Source organism: Phoca vitulina, unplaced genomic scaffold (genome assembly GCF_004348235.1).
Source record: "Phoca vitulina isolate PV1807 unplaced genomic scaffold, GSC_HSeal_1.0 scaffold24, whole genome shotgun sequence".
NCBI classification, from domain to species: Eukaryota; Metazoa; Chordata; class Mammalia; order Carnivora; family Phocidae; genus Phoca; species Phoca vitulina.
This window is the reverse complement of record NW_022589727.1, coordinates 7214684-7233080: the sequence shown is the minus strand read 5'-3', so window position 1 is coordinate 7233080 and position 18397 is coordinate 7214684. Positions and strand designations below refer to the sequence as shown.

The 18397-nt window shown below is 46.0% G+C and overlaps 1 protein-coding gene across 7 annotated transcripts in view; it reads left to right on the top strand.

Moving 5' to 3' along the window:
• FHOD3 (formin homology 2 domain containing 3) overlaps positions 1-18397 on the top strand; it is a 456179-nt gene that overhangs the window by 378656 nt on the left and 59126 nt on the right. For all 7 annotated transcript variants that reach the window (XM_032421241.1, XM_032421245.1, XM_032421239.1 and 4 more), the window contains one exon: positions 11351-11629. In XM_032421241.1, coding sequence (XP_032277132.1) covers positions 11351-11629 — 279 coding nt within the window. The remainder of the gene's footprint in view (positions 1-11350; positions 11630-18397) is intronic.

Below are 18397 nucleotides of genomic sequence, written 5' to 3'. Positions count from 1 at the left end.
TTCTCCAAGCCCCAGTTCCTGCAAGTTGATGTGAATAGGCCCAAGTGATGGCTGCATACACAGAGAGGAACCTTGAACTTAGGGACCCCACATCTTTTATAGTGGGCAGTAAACATGTCTTCCCTTTGTCCCAGAGGGACACATTATCTTTATCACAGTGAGCTATAAACCAACCAGTCCTTTGCTTCAGGGGAGACACCATCTGTGTCTTCAAGGCCATTTGCTATGCACACATCCTTAGAAAGACATCCCAGAACTAAGACTGTCAGTGCCTCTGCTCGTAAGACTGCAGAAACACGAGAGACCCGTGGAGAATTGTTTCCAAGCATTGGATTATAATGGTTTTTAACCAACATTTACAAATTTGCATCTTAAAATCTGTTTAACAGAAAACAAAATATTCAACTTTAGAACAGGAATTAGCTTGTTTGTTCTTATTTGACAAAAGGAAAGCACATCAGGAGTTGCAAGACCCAGTCTGGAGGAGGCACTGGGGGTGAATGAGCTTGTCTGCATCTGGAAGTGCTAACAGGGAATCTGGAAAGACATCAGTGCCTTTCATCCCAGGTGGGAGCCTTGGGTAAAAGATCCCAGGGACATTCAGGAGGCCTCCACAGATAGGAACACTGAGCATTCTTCAGACAGTGTGGTAACTTTGAATTTCCAGAGTCGTTGACTAAGAACTGAGAAATAACAAAGACGAATAACTACCCGGTTCCTTGTAGCATTCTTACCTGTGGTCAGGACCTCGATCACCACTCTGCCACTCCACTTTTCCCTCCAGCACCCCTGCCCCCACTCTACCACCCCTGCCTTTCCCTCACCCACCCTGATAAGGCATTTGTGCAAAATGATAGACTGTTTGCACTGTGACAGAATAATCACGTTAGCTTTCCTGTCCCTAAAGTATGCTTTTCCAAGAGAATTCCTGGCGTCAGTGACCCTGCAATGCATCTTATCTGCCTCTGAACATGGCACGAATCTTTAGAGCCTTCTGAAGCTGCAACATCCTCTGAGAAACCTGCTTCCACCAGATACATTTGGAAGTTCCAGTAGATGTTTGTTGACTCTCTAGATCGAGCAGTTCTTGGTCCTTCCTTATGTATCCTCTAGATAATTTCCAGACTCAGCATGTTATTTGGCTTTCATATTTTCTGCATTTCTCATCACTGTTTTGTCATCATTTATCTCAGTCTTTCTCGTCATTCTGTTTGTCTTCTTACTCTTCTCCTGCCTGCCTCCTAAGTATTGGGTTTTTCCAAGGGACCTCTCCCAGCAACCCTCTGTTTTTATACCTAACTTCTGGCTGTTTTCTCACATCCCCACCTGTGATTGTTAACTACCTACCATATGATGAAAACTTCTAGGTCTGCATCTGCAGCCTTGGCCTTCTTGAGCTCAGGACACATGTATCCAACCTCCTTAGACATCAGTATCTGAATGCTCCACAGACATGTCACACTCAACAGGTGCCCATCAGGGGCATTCAGATGGGAGATTCACCCATCTCTCACCCGTAAACTCCCTACCCCCCAAACCTGTTCATACCTTCCAATCCTCATCTGGTTTAGACCATCTCTCTTGGCCTAGTCATTTAAGCTGGAAGCATGCATATAATTTTTTACTCCTCCCTCAATGCTCATACCTACATGCAGTCACCAAGTGTTCATGTGCTTCTTTCTCTCAGCTCAGCCCTCTTTCCTGTCTCCCCATTGCCAATGCCTTACTCCTGCTCTTAACCATCTCTCATCCGGACCATTTCAGTAACTTCTAATAGATCTCCTATCTTCCAGGTTCTTATTAGCAACCCAGCCAAAAAAAAAAAAAAAAAATCATATCTGTTTTTAAACAGCTCTAGTGGCTCTCCATTATCTATGGCATAAAGACAAGACCTTACATGGCATTCAAGACTTTGGTTCTCCAGTCCCTACTACCAGTCTTTTACCTCCACAACCACCCCTACCTGTTACTTTCAATCAGCACCAAACCACAGTCACTACCTGAAAGGTGCTATGTATGTTTCTGTGCTTCTGTGCTCGAGAGCCTTCTTCCTCTTGGTGCCCACTGGGCTCTTAGCCATCTAGTTGAAGCATCTTTTCTAAAGCCTACTTGGATTCATCTTATATATTTGCCTTACATCTTGTGCATACCAGGGATACAGGGCTTATCTCACTGTATTTGCAATAAATGGTCCCCCCTCTTCATCTGTGTGTTCGCCAGAGGAGAGCCCATGCCTGCACTCACCTTTGTTATCTCCCAATGCTTGGAGCAGAATAGACATTCAGTAAATGTTTTATGAGCTAGTGAATGAACAAATAGCATGAAAAAATAAAATATATTCTGTAGAGACAGCTGTTTCCCCTATATCCAGAAATTTACTACATGGGTCATGATGGAGGACACATATTTGAAAATCTCGTCTACTCTATAAAGACTGAAGGAAGGATGGTGGGTTAATGTAGAAAGGGAACTTTTGCAGAGAATTAACATACGTGGGCCATTTCCTTCTGAGGATCTAACCCTAAAGGAGGAAGAAAATTCAGAGGATGACTCTTGATAAATTGATAATTATTTATTGAACCACCTATTAAAATACCCCTTATTTTAAGTGGGTCTTTCTCCATTTTTTTTTTTATGAAATTTGCCAACAAGTTCAGATAAACTAAGTTGTTGACTAAGTGGATTGGTGACTAAATATAAGTGAAGAAGGGTCAACTGTTTGGGGTGAGAGCTTAAAAGTGAGATTTCTAGTTGTACCCCAATTGTAGGCCAGCTGGTTCTGCTTAGGCATGGTCAGACTTACTGGCAGGAAGAGCTAACATTTTCTTTAGATAATAGTTGTTTTGAGTCCATAATTTCTCTTGGCTAGACCACTTTATCCTGAAAAATATTTTGGGGAAGATATTTTTCACATCTGATTTCCTTATGCCTAGCACAGTGCCTGGCACATCAGAGGTATCAATAAATATTGACAGAGTGAGTGTTGCTGCTAATTACATTAGAACATCTAATTAAAAGTAACTACCTCCTGCTAAGCCTAAAAAAGTGAATTCATGAATTAACCAAAAAACTCAAGTTCAATCAATTTATTTGCTAGCTGTTATTACTCAGGACTCTCCATTTTAATGCTAGTGTATACTTTCCAAAATAGCCATTTTGTTTTGATGTCATTGATGTTCTGTCTGGGGCTATGACAAGAGCTAGAGGTGCTCTTGAAATGCATTGCCGGTTTGGAATTAGACAATGTCTTCATCCTTGAGGAAAGGCTTGTCTTCCTTTTTGCTCTTTTGAGAAAATGAGCATGTAGTTAACCTAGAAGCTCCACCAGCCCTACTGGGCATGGAAAGACAAATGTATATTGGAGCTGATCTTGAACTGATCCTGAGCCAAGACAAGATCTCTCTATCTGATTTTAGAAGAATTTATTTATTTTTTTTTTTTTTTAAAGATTTTATTTATTTATTTGACAGAGAGAGACACAGTGAGAGAGGGAACACAAGCAGGGAGAGTGGGAGAGGGAGAAGCAGGCTTCCCGCGGAGCAGGGAGCCCGATGCGGGGCTCGATCCCAGGACCCTGGGACCATGACCTGAGCCGAAGGCAGCCGCTTAAAGACTGAGCCACCCAGGCGCCCTGATTTTAGAAGAATTTAAACAAGCTCAAAGGAAGTCTTCATATCCAGGGGTTGATGTTTGGGGTCATATGGTTCTAGTTCAAGATAATGAGAAAGCAATGATACATTACAGATAGAGTAATGATACATGATACAATTATCTTAAATTGTTTTTTTTTTTCATTTTCTGTTTATAGTGTGAAGTAGAATCTATCCATTAACCGATATTGCAATAATTGGACCTGAAACTAGAAACTGTCCTGTCTGATAATGCAGTGGAATTACATCCTGTACATGTTTAATCAAGTGAACTCCATCAGAAGCATAATCTGAGGGGCAAAGGTGGCGGGAGTGAAAAATCACAATTTGAATAGTGCTTGTAATCCTGCCCAACATCCAATTCAGATGTAGGTTTCCATGTGATGAGCATGACATGAGGGCCACGGATCTGTTTTTTTCTTGAGTCATTCCTGACTTTCATGTGCCTCTTATAGTATGAACAGCATGCTGCATCAAATGTGATTTTAGAGTATAAGGATTGTGTTTCGTGGTACTACAAGCCCAATACTTCTTGTGGCATTCCATTGAAACTAAATGAACACCTTGATTGTTGGAACTGTGAGGGTTGGTATGGTATCTATAAAATGGCGTCTTCCAAAAGGCCTTCCGAAGGTAATTTTGGCCATGTAGGGTTTTCATCTTAAGAGGTGGCTTAGGCTGAGCCTGTTTAGGAAATATAGTTCCCAATTTTGAGAATAAAACTGGGCTAAATTTTGAAGACATACGAAGTCACTAGACTGATGGATCAGTATTTTGCACATGATAAAGTAGGGTTTTTTTTTGTTTGTTTGTTTGTTTGTTTGTATAAAGCTTGAAGAGGCTGAGTTTGAGCCCATCCTAATGAAACTGTTCCCTTAGGGTAGTGATTCTCAATACAGGATGATCCCTGCTGCCCCCTCCCCCACTCCCTCCAAGAGACATTGGCAGTGTCTGGAGATATTTTTAGTTGTCCCAACTGAGGAGGAGGTGCTATTGGCCTCTAGTGGGTAGAGGCCAGGAATGCTGCTAAACACCCTACAGTGCACAGGATAGCCCTCCCACAACCAAGAATTCTCCAACCCCAAATATCCATGGTATTAAGGCCAAGAAATCCTGCTTTAGAGTGAATGTGAGTGAACAGCTTAGCATGAACTGGCCCAACACCAAAGGCAAAGTCTGAAGAATTTTCAAAGTTGTGAGCTTTTTCTCTTGGGACCTTTTTCACATTTATGTGATTAAACCACAAGTTTAAAGTTGATGGTGTTAGTTATTAGCTCTGAACTGGGGAGGTCCCTGGAATGTACATGATTTGGAGCAAGTATTATAGAATTGGCTGGCCCAGCCCTTGGTTTCGTAAGACCTGCCAGAAAGCCAAGTCCTGGCAGAGTCATCGAGACACCATCACAGACTGAAATCAATTGAAGCCACCCAAAGACTTATTAAGTTCAGATCTTTCTACCAGCAATTTATCTCTTCAAAGAAGAGTTGCATGATAGGAGATTCCAACTGGACACTCCGGACTCAACTGTCAGGGACATGGATGAAAGCAGACCTGGAACGTTTGTGTACCCTGCATGTTATATTTGTTTGTTTGTCTCTTCAGGAATGATTATGTGCTTCTCCTTTACAGCATAAGTCACCCACCTCACAGTTTACCATCGTGATTAATAGCCTGAGGTTTTCAGTCAGTCCCATTGGGGTCCAAATCCCAGCTCTGCTTGTCAGTGAGGCTGGAAGGAGAGGGACATGCTCAGAGGGTGCCTGAGGGCAGCCAGTGAAGGGACAGTTCACGGAGGTGTGGGGAAGGTCATAGGACCATTGGGTGGAGAAGTCCCCAGAGACGAGCAGCAGTGGGGGACTATCAACACTGCTCCCACCTCCAGGCCTGGAGGAACTTGGTCCATGCCTGGGACTCAGTGAGAGCTGTAGCCTTGGGAAGGAGCGCACAGGACAGAAACGGTGGCCTGACCACTTCTGCCAAACTGAGGCCCCATGTGAAGAGAGTGGAGGCATAAATACTCCTGCCTGTCCTCCCTGCCTCCCTGCCTCCCTCCCTCCCTCCCTCCCTCCCTCCCAGCCTCCCGGGGCACAGAGCAGAGCAGAGGGTGGCTCTGGAGGAGCAGCTGTGAGCATCCGGCCCACTGTGTAGCCCCAGACAAGTTGCTTAACCTCTCTGGAGAGGTGTCCTCACTTCTTACATGGGGACACTAATCTTCATGCTACCGATGTGAGGACTCCACAGAGAGTGGTGTGGACGTGGTTCCGGGGGCGCAACAGGGTGTAGAAGGCACTCGGGACCCAGTACGCTGGGCCTGACGTCTAGTGAGGTTTCCAGGACCAAATGAGGAGTTGGTGCTGGGCTTTTGGAGGGACAAAGAGAGCTAGCTGTTAGGAGCCGTCCTCTGCCCTGGCTGAATTCCTCAGGGCCTGCTCGCTCTCAGCTCCCTCCTGGCTTTGTGATCTGTGTGAGGGAAGTCCCAGCATCTGACTGGGCACCCTTTTATATTCTCTCAACAAAAGCAGTGAAGTTTTCCCTCTTTCCCTGTGGTTCTCACGTTGATGGGTTCCCATCCTGCTCCCATGCCCAGTCTCTCTGTTCTGTAATGTCTGTTTTCTTTGGATAAAGAATTCCCTTCAGTGGTCGTGCTCGGGTTATAGGCCCATTCCCAGGATGGTGACAACCAGGTTCCTTGTTACTTCTTTCTGAATATACTGTGGATCTCTTCCTTTCAATGATTTCTTCCACATGACCTAAATTATCCATTCCTATATCCCTTTATGCAGTTTAATTTTGATTTTTTTTCTCCTTTTTCTCCTCTCTGCACTCCCACCTTAAAATTTAATTTAAAGCCCTTTGAATCAGGTCAGTGCAGGTTCTGGCCAAATACATTTTTCTGGCCTTTGCTAAGCGCTTTCTGGCAACGCCAGGATCCCATTAGTCTGCTCGCTTAGGATGTGGTCCAGGAAGATGGGTCCTGGTTTTGGATGCCTTTTATGTTGCCAGGCATTTCTTGCCATGTCCTCCCTTCACTTCCATACTCATGCCTTCCGCGGGAAGAAGGACTACCTGGCCCCTGGCCCAGGAACTTCTCACAACTCCTCTCCTCCTCGGCCCAGCCCCAGATCTTCACATCCTTCCTCCGTCTGAGGTGATGGGTGGGCATGGCTGGTGATGGAAAAGCTGGGGGGCCCTGGCAGCTCCTGACTTGCAGGTTTGGTTTATTGCAGTCACTTCTGACCCTGCATCAAAGGCAGGACTTCAGGGTCCTTACAGGCATGTGCTCGGGAGTGGGTACCCTGCCCCTTCCTGCCAAACACCATGGCCTGGGCCTTCACTCTTTTCTCCCCAGCCTTGCTTTCTGAGGGCAACATGAGAGGCCTCCCCACAGAGGGGTTGTGCAGATTTAGTAGACTGTTCATGTGAGGTGTGCTCAGTTGCAGTCCTCAGATTGCTGACACGCTATGTCCCCCAGTGGCTCTCTGGCGTGGGGAACAGCTTCCCATTGGCGCCATGTTTTTATTCATCATCGTCTGTTGAGCCCATGTCTGGCATTTGCTTCTTCCTCCTCGGTCTCTGTCTGCAGGGTTTGTTTCCTGGACTATGTGCTCCACACGACTGAGGAGCTTCATCCATAGCACCAGGCATGTGTCAGCTGTCCCAGCGGGAAGTGTTTGCCTGTGTCTACCTACAGCTGCCATCACTACCCTCAGCATGACATCCCAGCTGCTCACCCCACCTTGCAAGGCCCCTGCCAGAGCTCCAACGCCAGGTCGCTTTCCTTCCTCCAGCATGGCCCATGCTCCCGGGCTCTGCACATGCTCTTCCCTCTGCCCAGAACATTCTCGTGTCCACTCTTCCCCCTTTTAACTCATTTTCCTCCTTGGAGACCCTGCCTAAATGTCCTTTTGGCACAGCAACTTATGTTTCTTCCCAGGCCTTGCCAAAGTCCCTTGCCATACCACCCCCAGCCCCCCAGGGCACCATGCTTTTGCTTTTAGCGCACTGTCACGTGTATAGATACGTTTAACTGTGTCTGGGTGAGCCAAGGGGCTGGGATTTCCATGTTCATTGGTGGTAGGGTTCCCCCACCTTTGCCATGCGAAGGCCATGGCCAGGCACATAGGTTCTCTTCGCTCCTCTGTAATCCCTGTGATGACAAGCACTGGGTCTGTCGCTTGTGTCACTCATGTATCACTGTGTCTTTTGCCACCAGCACCATTGTTAGGCTAGAGAAAGGCTCATTTAATACAAGGACGGGCAATAGTGGGAAGTTGTGAGCAGTTTCCACCCCTAGGTGTTGAGAAATGCCTTAGCTATCTTTAGGGCTCCTCCTGGACTCTCATAGGATACGGTTCCTCCTGCTTCCTGGGCACTCCGTGAGGGTAGATGATACTTTTTCTCTGTCTGCCCAGAGTGGGGCAGCCTGGCAGAGCGTAGTAACTCAAGGAATGGGTGTGGATGTGTGGATGGGGTGCTGATGAGAGAGGTCTTGATGAAAGAGAATGGGAAAGGGGAGCAGAAATGCTCTGGAACTCGGGGTGCAGTCTGCGGGAGCTTCCTGGGTGTCAGCAAAGCCTTTGTGAGCAGATGTCGGTCCAGTACTGTGCTGGGGGCTCGTGGACACGAGAGGAAGGTCAGGTCTCAGCCCTCGGGGACCTTTTGCCCTTGTCATTCCTGTGTTTGGTTAATGCAGCTGCAGAAGGGCCCTGCCATGGGTCCCGGCTGCTCCTTCCAGGGGACCCCTGTCACTTGTTATCCAGTGCCTTCTCTTGGGTGCCCGGCTACATACCACTGTGATCCCCGTTGATGGATTTTTACGTCCTGTTTCCCTAGCCAAGGAGCGAGCCCTCTGAAAGCCAGGATGTGTGTTCTGTCAGTGACAAGTGTGCCGCCTGGCGTGTGTGGGACAGGTATTTGTCAGGAAGGAGCAGCGATATGTGTTTGCTCTCACACTGTCACTCTCTAGCTTCACTGGTTTTGCTTGACTCGAATGTGTGTGAATATTATTTGTCCATCGCTAGGACGACCTCACGTGCCACAGATTTGCAGTCAGGCCTCGTGATGCTGAGTCTGCAATCTGGTCAGGAGGCGCTTTTGGAGATGGCTACCTCCCCAGCAGTAATGACACACAGAAACCACCCGGTGGTCGGATCACACACAGAAATGACTCCACGAAGTGAGGCCCTAGTATGGGGGGGGGGGGGGGTGATATTGCTTAGTGTTTTAGCCACAAGAATGCGTGGCTCTCTCGCACGTGCGTGTCCGTTAGCACACCTGTCCAGACCGCCACTGCTCATCAGGAGCCAAAGTTGCTGCTTCCATGGAAGGAAACATGATGGTGGTGTGCGCGTGGGCTGAAGTCACACCGCCACCAAATCATGGGTCTTTTCTACTTCGTGTGCCTAGTCTCCTGGGGCTGGAGAGTAGACACAGGCTTATGGCAACCCACTGCACCCATCTCCCTGTCAGTGATAAAGACCCATGGAGGCACCCAGCCAGTGTTCGCCAGATGCTCACCACTTAAAACTCAAATGCCTGCCACATGCTAGACTGTTGGAAACACATTTTCGTTTTGATGTGGCTATTCTGCAGTAAATGTGCGCAAGGACATACGCCTTCTGTCAACCAACGGATGACAGTGGTATTGGTAACACGGTGCTTCCGCCCTGCTCATAAATGAAGGAGTGTTTGTAGCTCCTTGCTAAATATTTTATTATCAGATGAAGAAGAAATCACCATAAAAATTCCTCTGATACCAAGGGGAATTTTTCTCAAGGGTGTATTCACTCTTTCCCTGTGCTCAGCTCAGTCTTTGCTTTTGAGGAACAGTGTCGGACAGTACCACGCTTAGGTGTGTGGGCTCACGGTTGTATGTCCTTCGGTTTCCTCCTGCTACTGCCAAGCAGCACATCTCGGCCTAGAAACTTTGTCCTCATATCACCAGTTCTTGGGGACACCCAGCAGGGGCAGCCAGTAGACAGCAGAGGGCCTTTGCTGCCACGGCCTGCCTTCCTCCTGTCTCCCAGGGAAGCAGGTTCCTTTACTAGACTAGAAGATATACAACCTGTCATGAAGCCACAGGCAGGTGGGAGGGAGAGGCTCTCTGACCTCTACACTCAGTTCCTACCTGAAGGGCACTGGAGAGACTCTCCTGGAGGAGTCATTCTTCCTTTGGTGGTTGGAAGTTACCCAAGGACATAAGGAGAAGCTGACGTTGCGCCTTCCCCAATTCCCTCTTTCTCAGAGGAAGGCAGCCTGAGAGAAGATGAGGGGTGGGCGAATTGGACCCCGGGAGTCCTGGCAGAATGACTTCTGGCTGGGAAGCTGAGGGCAGCTGGGCTCCTTGCCCAGTGAGGCCTGAGCTCTCCTCTCCCGTAGGAGTGGCACTGCTGGAGGGCCTGGCCTGCTGGAGGGCCTCTACTGCCAATTCCATTGCCAGCCATCCCCACTCACCTGAGCCAGCAGGTTGCCTCCACAGAGGGAGCACCCTGATCTGCTTGTCCTCCTGGGGTCTGGGCAGGTCTCCTATAGTTCCTGCCCCATGCAGATCCTGCTGAATTTCTGTATTTGCGTAGCATATGCCTAGGGCTTGAGCACACGCTCTTGGGGCACACTGCCATGAGTCCAGCAATGTGGTTTTGTCCAGGCCTGAGGATCACTCTCTCAGGAGTGACCTGTCTCCCTCTGGCCTTCACATGTGGCAGTTCGCTCAGAATTTTCTGTATTCTCAATCATTTTGCTACCCATATACAGTGCACAGCTGAGAATTTTGCTCAGTAAAACAACGCAAAGCCATACTACGCCATTTTCCTGTTCTGTAGAGGAGTCACACATGGGAGCATGAACATTTGACCTTGCTATGAGTATCAAATTTCCAGTCTTGATAGGTTTACAAATAGTCCGCTGTCTGCGATTCTCCTGAACAACTTTCAAAATCATGGGCTAATCAAATTATGAGCAAACCTAATTCAAGCAAAGGGCAACAGTCCTCATTGGTTTGGCTACCGATAAAACATAGAGCAGCTCCTGGCGCGTAACAAATTACCACAGTGATTCAAAATAGACCCATTCATTATCTCACAGTTTCCGTAGGTCAGAAGTCCGGCAGGGTACAACTGGGTGCTCAGCCCTGGGTATGATGAGGCCCCGCTCAAGGCTGTGGCTGGCCTGTCTCTCACTGGGAGGCCCTGGGAAGAATCCACCTCCAGGTTCATTTAGGTTGTTGGCAGAAGTCAGTTTCTTGGGCTCACAAGCCCAAAGTCCCAGTTCTTTATTTTATGTTGGCCAGGAATTACTCTCAGCTCCTAGAAGCCACTCACATTCCATGTCCGTCACATCACTCCTCCATCTTTAAAGCCACATGCTTCTAATCTCTCTGACTTTGTTTTTTTGTGGCCAACCAGAAAGCACTGTGCTTGTAAAAGTCTCACCAGATTGTATCGGGCCCCTCTAGATAATCTCCACATCTTAGAGTCAAGTGGCTTGAGACTGCACCATCAGCTGCCCGATCCCTTCCCAGCAGCGTCTAGAGGAGTGTTTGGCTGAATGGCCCGGGGATGGGAATCCTGGGGGCCATCTTTAGAAATCTGCCCACAACAAGCAGCAGAGAGAAATCCACCTCATGTCTACTTTCACACCTCACTTGACATTGCCGAGAAATTCCTGTTGTGATTATAATCTCCATTGTTGTCTCCACCAGCGAGTGCTGGGGATCCTGAGCCTGGACCGGAGGCGGAGGCGGGGCAGGGTACGGATGAGGCTAGCCCGGAAGTAGCGCCAGCCCGCGTGGGAGCGGAGAAGGAAGTGGAGCAAGCACTGGAACAAGAGCTGGAAGAGCGGGCCTCTCTCAGTGAGAAAGAGAGGCAGAGTGAGGAGGTGAACGAGAAGGACAACTGCTCTGCCTCCAGCATCTCATCCTCCAGCAGCACGTTAGAGAGGGAGGAGAAGGAGGACAAGCTCTCCAGGGACAGGGGAACTGGTAATACAGCCCCTTTTCTCAGTAAATACGTTCCAGGGAACACTGGGTGGGGGACTTGGTTTGCTGGCCACTGGGATGACCCTGCTGGCTCAGCTCACTCACTGGGCTGTGTCCCCTGGTGTCGGGAAGTGAAGGGCATGGCCACACTGTGGACAGCCCTCAGCTTCCTGCCCCATGGGATGGTGGCCCCCATGCCCTGTGCCATGCTGTTGTACCATCACTTTGACAGGTGGGGAAAGGGCCCAATAATGACGACAGCCAAGGACTTTTCCTGAGGAATGAGTTCCAAAAGAGAACTTCCTCATTTCCTTCTAATTGCTTGTTAATAGTAAATGTAGCTTTTTTTCCAAGTTAAATTTAGACATACGTCATGTTGCTATCTGCTCCCTTGGAAGTTTCTTCAGTGAAGTGTGCTAAGCCATTATGATGGACATTGCAGACCACAGCAATTTGTTTGTTAAAATGAACTGAATGAGTACTTCTAGAAAGTGGCAGTTCAAAGTGTGCTGAAGTCAGTTTGCTGTACTCTAGTGGAATATACGTGATTTAAGTAACTTTCTACAGTCTGCTCAGGGCTGCTCTTTTGTTAGAAAGTATCTGCTTTTCTTTATGAAATTAGATCCTTTTGGCATTATAGTTGATGTTCATTCAGTTCATCTGTGTCATGGCAACTATATGATGAGAGACCAAATGGAATGTTAATCCTCACTGGGGACTCGGGGAGGGTGCCACAGAGGATTATAGGAATTGTAAAGGATTCATATAATCATTTGAATTATGGTTCACATGCAACACCATAGGGTTGGTTTTCCTACCCACGACTTGCATGCTGTTGAGATGACAGCCACCTCTCTCAACTAACACCCTCCACCAGGGGAGGCATGTCTTACTAGCCAGACTTCATTAACCTACAGGCTGATACACACACAAGGAGCCTATGTCTTGGGCCCAAAGTGCATCATGAAGGCTCCACAAGGGCTTGCCAGCTGGTGACATGACCCATGCATGGCTCATTAGCTCACAGATTAAGAATACATGGTCTCTGAAGCATGTATGTGTGAATGAAAATTGAATGAATGAATGGAGCTATAATGCCTGCTGAGACCTATCAATCAATGTCTTAGTCCTAGTTGATATTTGAGTTTTACCAACCATATTAATAAGTTTTATTCTTTATATTGCTGGTCATTATGATGCACTGAAGAAGAACTGAAAGACTTTATTAGTTTGCATCTTAGTAATTACTGCATTGAAAATCTCGTGTCTGGTTGAAGATGTATGTGCTAGAAGGTAGTACATATATTGATATTTACTTAATTTTCTTTCAAAGTCAGATGGCAGTTAGTCTCCCAAATTGTACTTGTTAGTATTCACATTTAATGTGATTAGGGTCACAGTGCAGGGGGTCAGGTCGTGTAAATCTTCTTGATCAGTTTGGTCTTAAATCATGTTTTATTATAAATAGCTGTAGGAATTATTCGTCCTCACTAGGTTTAGGAAGCCTAAAACATATCAACAAGTTGGGTTAGTGAAAAGAAGCCAAGGAACAGAACTTTCTTGGATCAGGATTGTCCAATATTTTTCCAAATAAGGGCAACTTTCCAAAAATGGAGACTCTACTCCCAGTGAAGAACCATTGACTTTCTACCAAAAGCTGGTGGTGTCCAAGAGTATTGACTCAGGAATTAGGGCTTTGCAGTGATTTTTTTTTTTCTGCTTCAGTCTGGGGCTATTAAAAGATGCGATCATGTTTATTTGTTGTAGCTTCTTAGTTCCTAGAAAATCCCACTGCTCCCAGGCACCATCAGCAGCTGTGAAGTCAGGCAGCTCTTACCCTTCAGAGTGTTCTCAAATGACAAAAGCAATCATAATGATCCTAAGATTGTATCCATTACTCAGAAATGAATCTGTAGGGCTTGAAAGAGTCTCAACTTATTCTGGTTGTGTGGCTTTTTTTTTGTTTCGTATGTTCCGCTCCATGGTGTTAGTGTGAGAGGTTTTATTGTAGCATTTGTTACACTTTGCTGTAATGCCTTATATAACTGTCCTTTACCTCCACTTGAATGTAAGCTTTGTGAGGATGGGGATATCTGTCTTGTTCGTTGTGAGTCCTCACTTCCTAGCTATAGGACTGAACATAGTAGAGGCTCAAAAAAACCACTGATGAATAATTGAATGAAGAGGCATCTGGCTAAGATGGAGCAGCTCTATTGTTCCCAGTTCCTTCCTCTTACAACTAAACTAGGAACACCCTGGGCATAACACAATAATCAACCATAGGAGGACTCTGAAAATTGGAAGAAGGCAGACTGTCTAAGGACCTTTGGACTTTAATGACATGGCAGTGAAGCTCTAAGTAAATCCTATTCCCATAGCCAAAGAATTGGGAAAAGGATTGCCTAACAGAACAGATAATCTTTTTGGCTATAAATACATTGCCCTACCCTAGAAAATTACTAATGGAAAATCTGCTACTATCCTACTCCTCCCCCACCTGGTAGTTTCAGTGGGACCAAAGAGGAAGTGATCTTCTATAACGTCCACTCCATGGAAACAGGGGTGACACAGTTGCCATTCTCCCCTCCCTCCAACTCTGTGGTGTCAGTGGGACTCAGGAGGGAGCTAGTCCTCTATCCCCTGCCCAATAGAAGCCAATAGTGCTCTCTTATTTCCTTGCTGGGGTAGTTCTGGCCTAATGGAGAACTGATACTCTATTCCCTATGGGGCAGAAGCAAGTGGCATCCCAGTTCCCCTATTGGGGTAGTGTCAGTGGGGTCCTATAGAGATCTGAGCTTACACCTTCACCCAGTAGGAGAGAAACTTAAGGAGGCAGTGGAAGAGGACTAACCACCATTCTATTGCCCCTGCCCTCCTTCTCTGACACCAGCTGGGCCCAGCAGGGAGCTCAGTCTCTATCCCTACCTGGCATAAAAAAGGTAGAATGATGTGGTTGGAGGTAGAACTAGGCTTCAATCTATTCTCCCCAACCCAGAATCAGTAGAGACCAATGGGAAGGTGAACCTTCACCTCCACTTGCAGGCAATGTGGGTAAGTGTTCCACTTTCACTGGGAAGATGCCAGTGGGGTCAGGGGCTGCTGCACCCCCACCCTGCCCATCTGCAGTGAGGGTGAGTCAGCCCTCTTGCTGGGGTGGTGACAGTAGGACCCAGTAGGGAGCTGAACATCTACCCCCACCAAGACCTGTACACCACAACTAAACAGGGTGAGCGCCTGCTGAAAGAGAAAACGTGATCCAAAGTCTAGCAAGTAATCCCCAAAATATCCAGGACACACTCTAAAATCACGTATCATATCAAGAACTAGGGCAATCACAACCTGAATGGGAAAAGACAAGCAACAGATGCCAACACCGAGATCAGCTGGATGTTGGAATTATCTGCCAGGATAATTTTAAAGCACCCATCATGATAATGCTTCAGTAAACAGTTCAAACATTCAGGAAACACATGAAAGAAATGAAATATCTTAGCAGAGATAGAAGATATTAAAAAGAACCAAAGAGAAATTATAGAACTGAAAAATACAATGACCAAAATAAAATACTTGTTGGGTTCCGTAGTAGATTGGAGGCAATAAAGGAAATAATCTGTGCAGTTGAAAACAGATGAGTAGAAATTACCAAATCTGAATAACAGAGGGGAAGAGAGACTAAGGAATGAACAGAAGCTCAGGGACCTATAAGACGGTATCAACAGAACTAACATTCATTTCATCGGAGTCTGAGAGGGAGAGGAGAACGCCTGCAGCGCTGGAAAATTACTTGAAGAAATAATGACTGAAAATTTCCCAAATTTGGCCAAAAGCATACACCTCCAGATTTAAGAAGCTAAGCAAATACTAATGGGGATAAATCCAGAGAAATTCACACCAAAACAAATGATAAGCAAACTTCTGAAAATTAAAGACCGAAAATAAAAAATCTTGAAAGGGAGTAGGAAGAAAAATGTGTTACCTATAGAAGAACACCAATTCAGATGTTTCATCTGAAACATGGAGGTGAACAGGAAGGGGCACAGCATTTGTCAAGTGCTGAAAGACTAGAATTATCAACCCTGAATTCTGGATCCAGTGAAAGTAGCCTTTAAGAATGAAGAGAAAATGAGGACATTCTCAGTTAAAGAAAAACTAGAAGAATTTGTCACTAGCAGGCCATTCTTAAAGAATGGCCAAAGGATGTTCTCTGAACAGAAAGAGAATGATGACAGAAGAAGGCTCGGAATTTGGGGGAAAAAACAGAACAATGGAATGGGTAAAAATAGTAAATAAAAAAGACTGTCTTTTGCCTCATAAGTTTCTTAAATCATATGTGATGGTGGAAGCAAGAATTAGAATGTGATGTGTTGTGCTCAAGTATGTAGAGGAAATACTTAAGACAATACTGTTTTTAAAGTAGGGAGGGTAAAATGATCTAAATGGAATTAAGGGTTCTTTGCTTCAAAGTAGTAGAACATCAATACCAGCACACAGAGAAGTTAGTGTTTATATCGTAATTCCTAGAGCAACTGCTAAGAAAATTATATGAAGCAGTGTACTCAAAAACAGTAAAAATCGAATTGAAATTCTAAAAATATTCAGGTAACCCACCTGTGACCCAAAAAGGAGAAACAGGAACTAAAACAAAAGGAATGAACAAAAAATAGAGGCAGACTGAAGCCCTAACGTAATACTTTATTTTTTTTTTTAAAGTAGTTTCTATACCTAACATGGGGCTCAGATCCACAACCTCAAGATTGAGAGTCACATACTCTACCAACTGAGCCAGCCAGGTGCCCCAATAATCACTTTAAATTAAAAGACGGAGATTTGCAGAGTGGATAAAAATATAACCCAACTATATGCCATGTATACAAGAATCCTTTTAAACATAAGGGTATAGGTAGATGGAAAGTTAAAAGTTGGGAAAAGATATACCATGCTACCATTAATCAAAGAAAAGCAGGAGAGGCTATATTAATATCGGATAAAGTAGACTTCAGAGCAAAGGAAATTACTAGAGATAAAGAAGCAACACTACGTAATGATCCAAGAAGACCTAAGTGAATAAAAAGAGTAAGGGAGAAAACCAGCATTTTTTTTTTTTTTTTTTTACGATTTTATTTATTTATTTGACACAGACAGTGAAAGAGGGAACACAAGCAGGGGAAGTGGGAGAGGGAGAAGCAGGCTTCCCGCCAAGCAGGGAGCCCGATGTGGGGCTTGATCCCAGGACCCTGGGATCATGACCTGAGCCGAAGACAGATACTTAATGACTGAGCCACCCAGGTGCCCCAAAAACCAGCATTTAAAATATTACCTGATTGTGTCCTTTTCTTTTTCCTTCTCCACTTTATGTGTTGCAGTCTCCTGACCTCAAAGCAGTCTTCCTGTTTACAGGACTGTCCGGCCAGTTGTAGGGACTCCAGATACCCAGATTTTCCCATCATGTCCTCAAATGCTGTCTCCTCCCTCTTTGATGGTGGTTGTCTCCTAAGTGTATTCTTTGAAACCTGCAAGAGGGTTCAAGAGCTCCTTGTTCGGGTATTGGTCCTTTGGTGAGGTTAGGTCACTGCTGAGCAGAGGACAAAGCTACAGAGGAAACACAGCACCAGGGGACCTTTGTGCTCCCCAGTAATGCCTCCTCTAAGATCAAGGCAGGGCCATGTGGGAGAGACCAGTGTCCCTCCCAGCATGTTTGATTGGGCCATTCTCCTTTGGTGGAACAAAAGCTACTGATGCGCATGTCTGTGGCCTAGGTCCCTGCCATCCCCCAACACAAGTATCCACAGAGGCCTTGGGTATGTGATGGAACTCACATCCTGAATGCCTGCCAAACAGCCCTGCTGGCCCTTAGGAAACAAACTCAGAGGAATAACATTCCTGACCATTCACTGATTCATTGATTCATCCTAGATGCTGGGAGTACAACAGTAAACAACAGCAACAACGAAACCCCAAATCCTGCTCTTACAGAGTTTACATTCCAATGAAGAGGACGTTTTAACAATTGTAATTGTTCCAGTGGTAGGACAAAGGCAGCAATAAAATAAATAAGGAAAATGCAGTAATAAGTGCTCTGGTGACGAATGCCAGAAAGGGCGATAAATGGCGCTGGGGAGAGGGAGGGTGTGCTGCACAATTTTAAGTAAGGTGGTTGGGGAGGACTTCACTGGGAAGATACTGTTTGAGCAAAGACCTAAAAGGAGGTTGAGAAGTAGATTGTGTGGTTAAATGGGTGCTGTTTGTCCTGGGATGGGCAAAGGCCCTGAGGCCAGACCATGCCTGATGAGGTCTAGGAAGGTCAAGCAGCTACTGTAGCTAAAGAGGTCCAGTTCATCAAGAAAATTAAGGTGGGTTCATGCAAGGCTTGGGAACATTGAAAGGTCACTGGTTTTTTACTTGGTGAAATGTGGCAGCATTAGAAGCCTTTGAGCAGAAAGATCTGATCAGACATTTTAACACATGGCATTGCTGTTAAGAACTGATTCTCGAGGGACGTGCATGGAAGTTGGGACCAGCTAAGGGACACCCCTGCAGTGTTGCAGGCAAGAAACCATGCTGGCTCAGACCAGGACCATGGCAGGGCAGGTGATGAGAAAAGTGGGTGGATTCTGGATGTGACTTGAAGATTTAGCTAACCGGACACCCTGCTGTGTTAGATGTGCCCGTGAAAGAACAGGAGGAGTCCGTTGACTGAGATTTTTGGAATTGACAGCAGGATGGATGAAAGTTGCCATGTCTGAGATAGGAAAGGGCTGCAGGAGAAGCAGA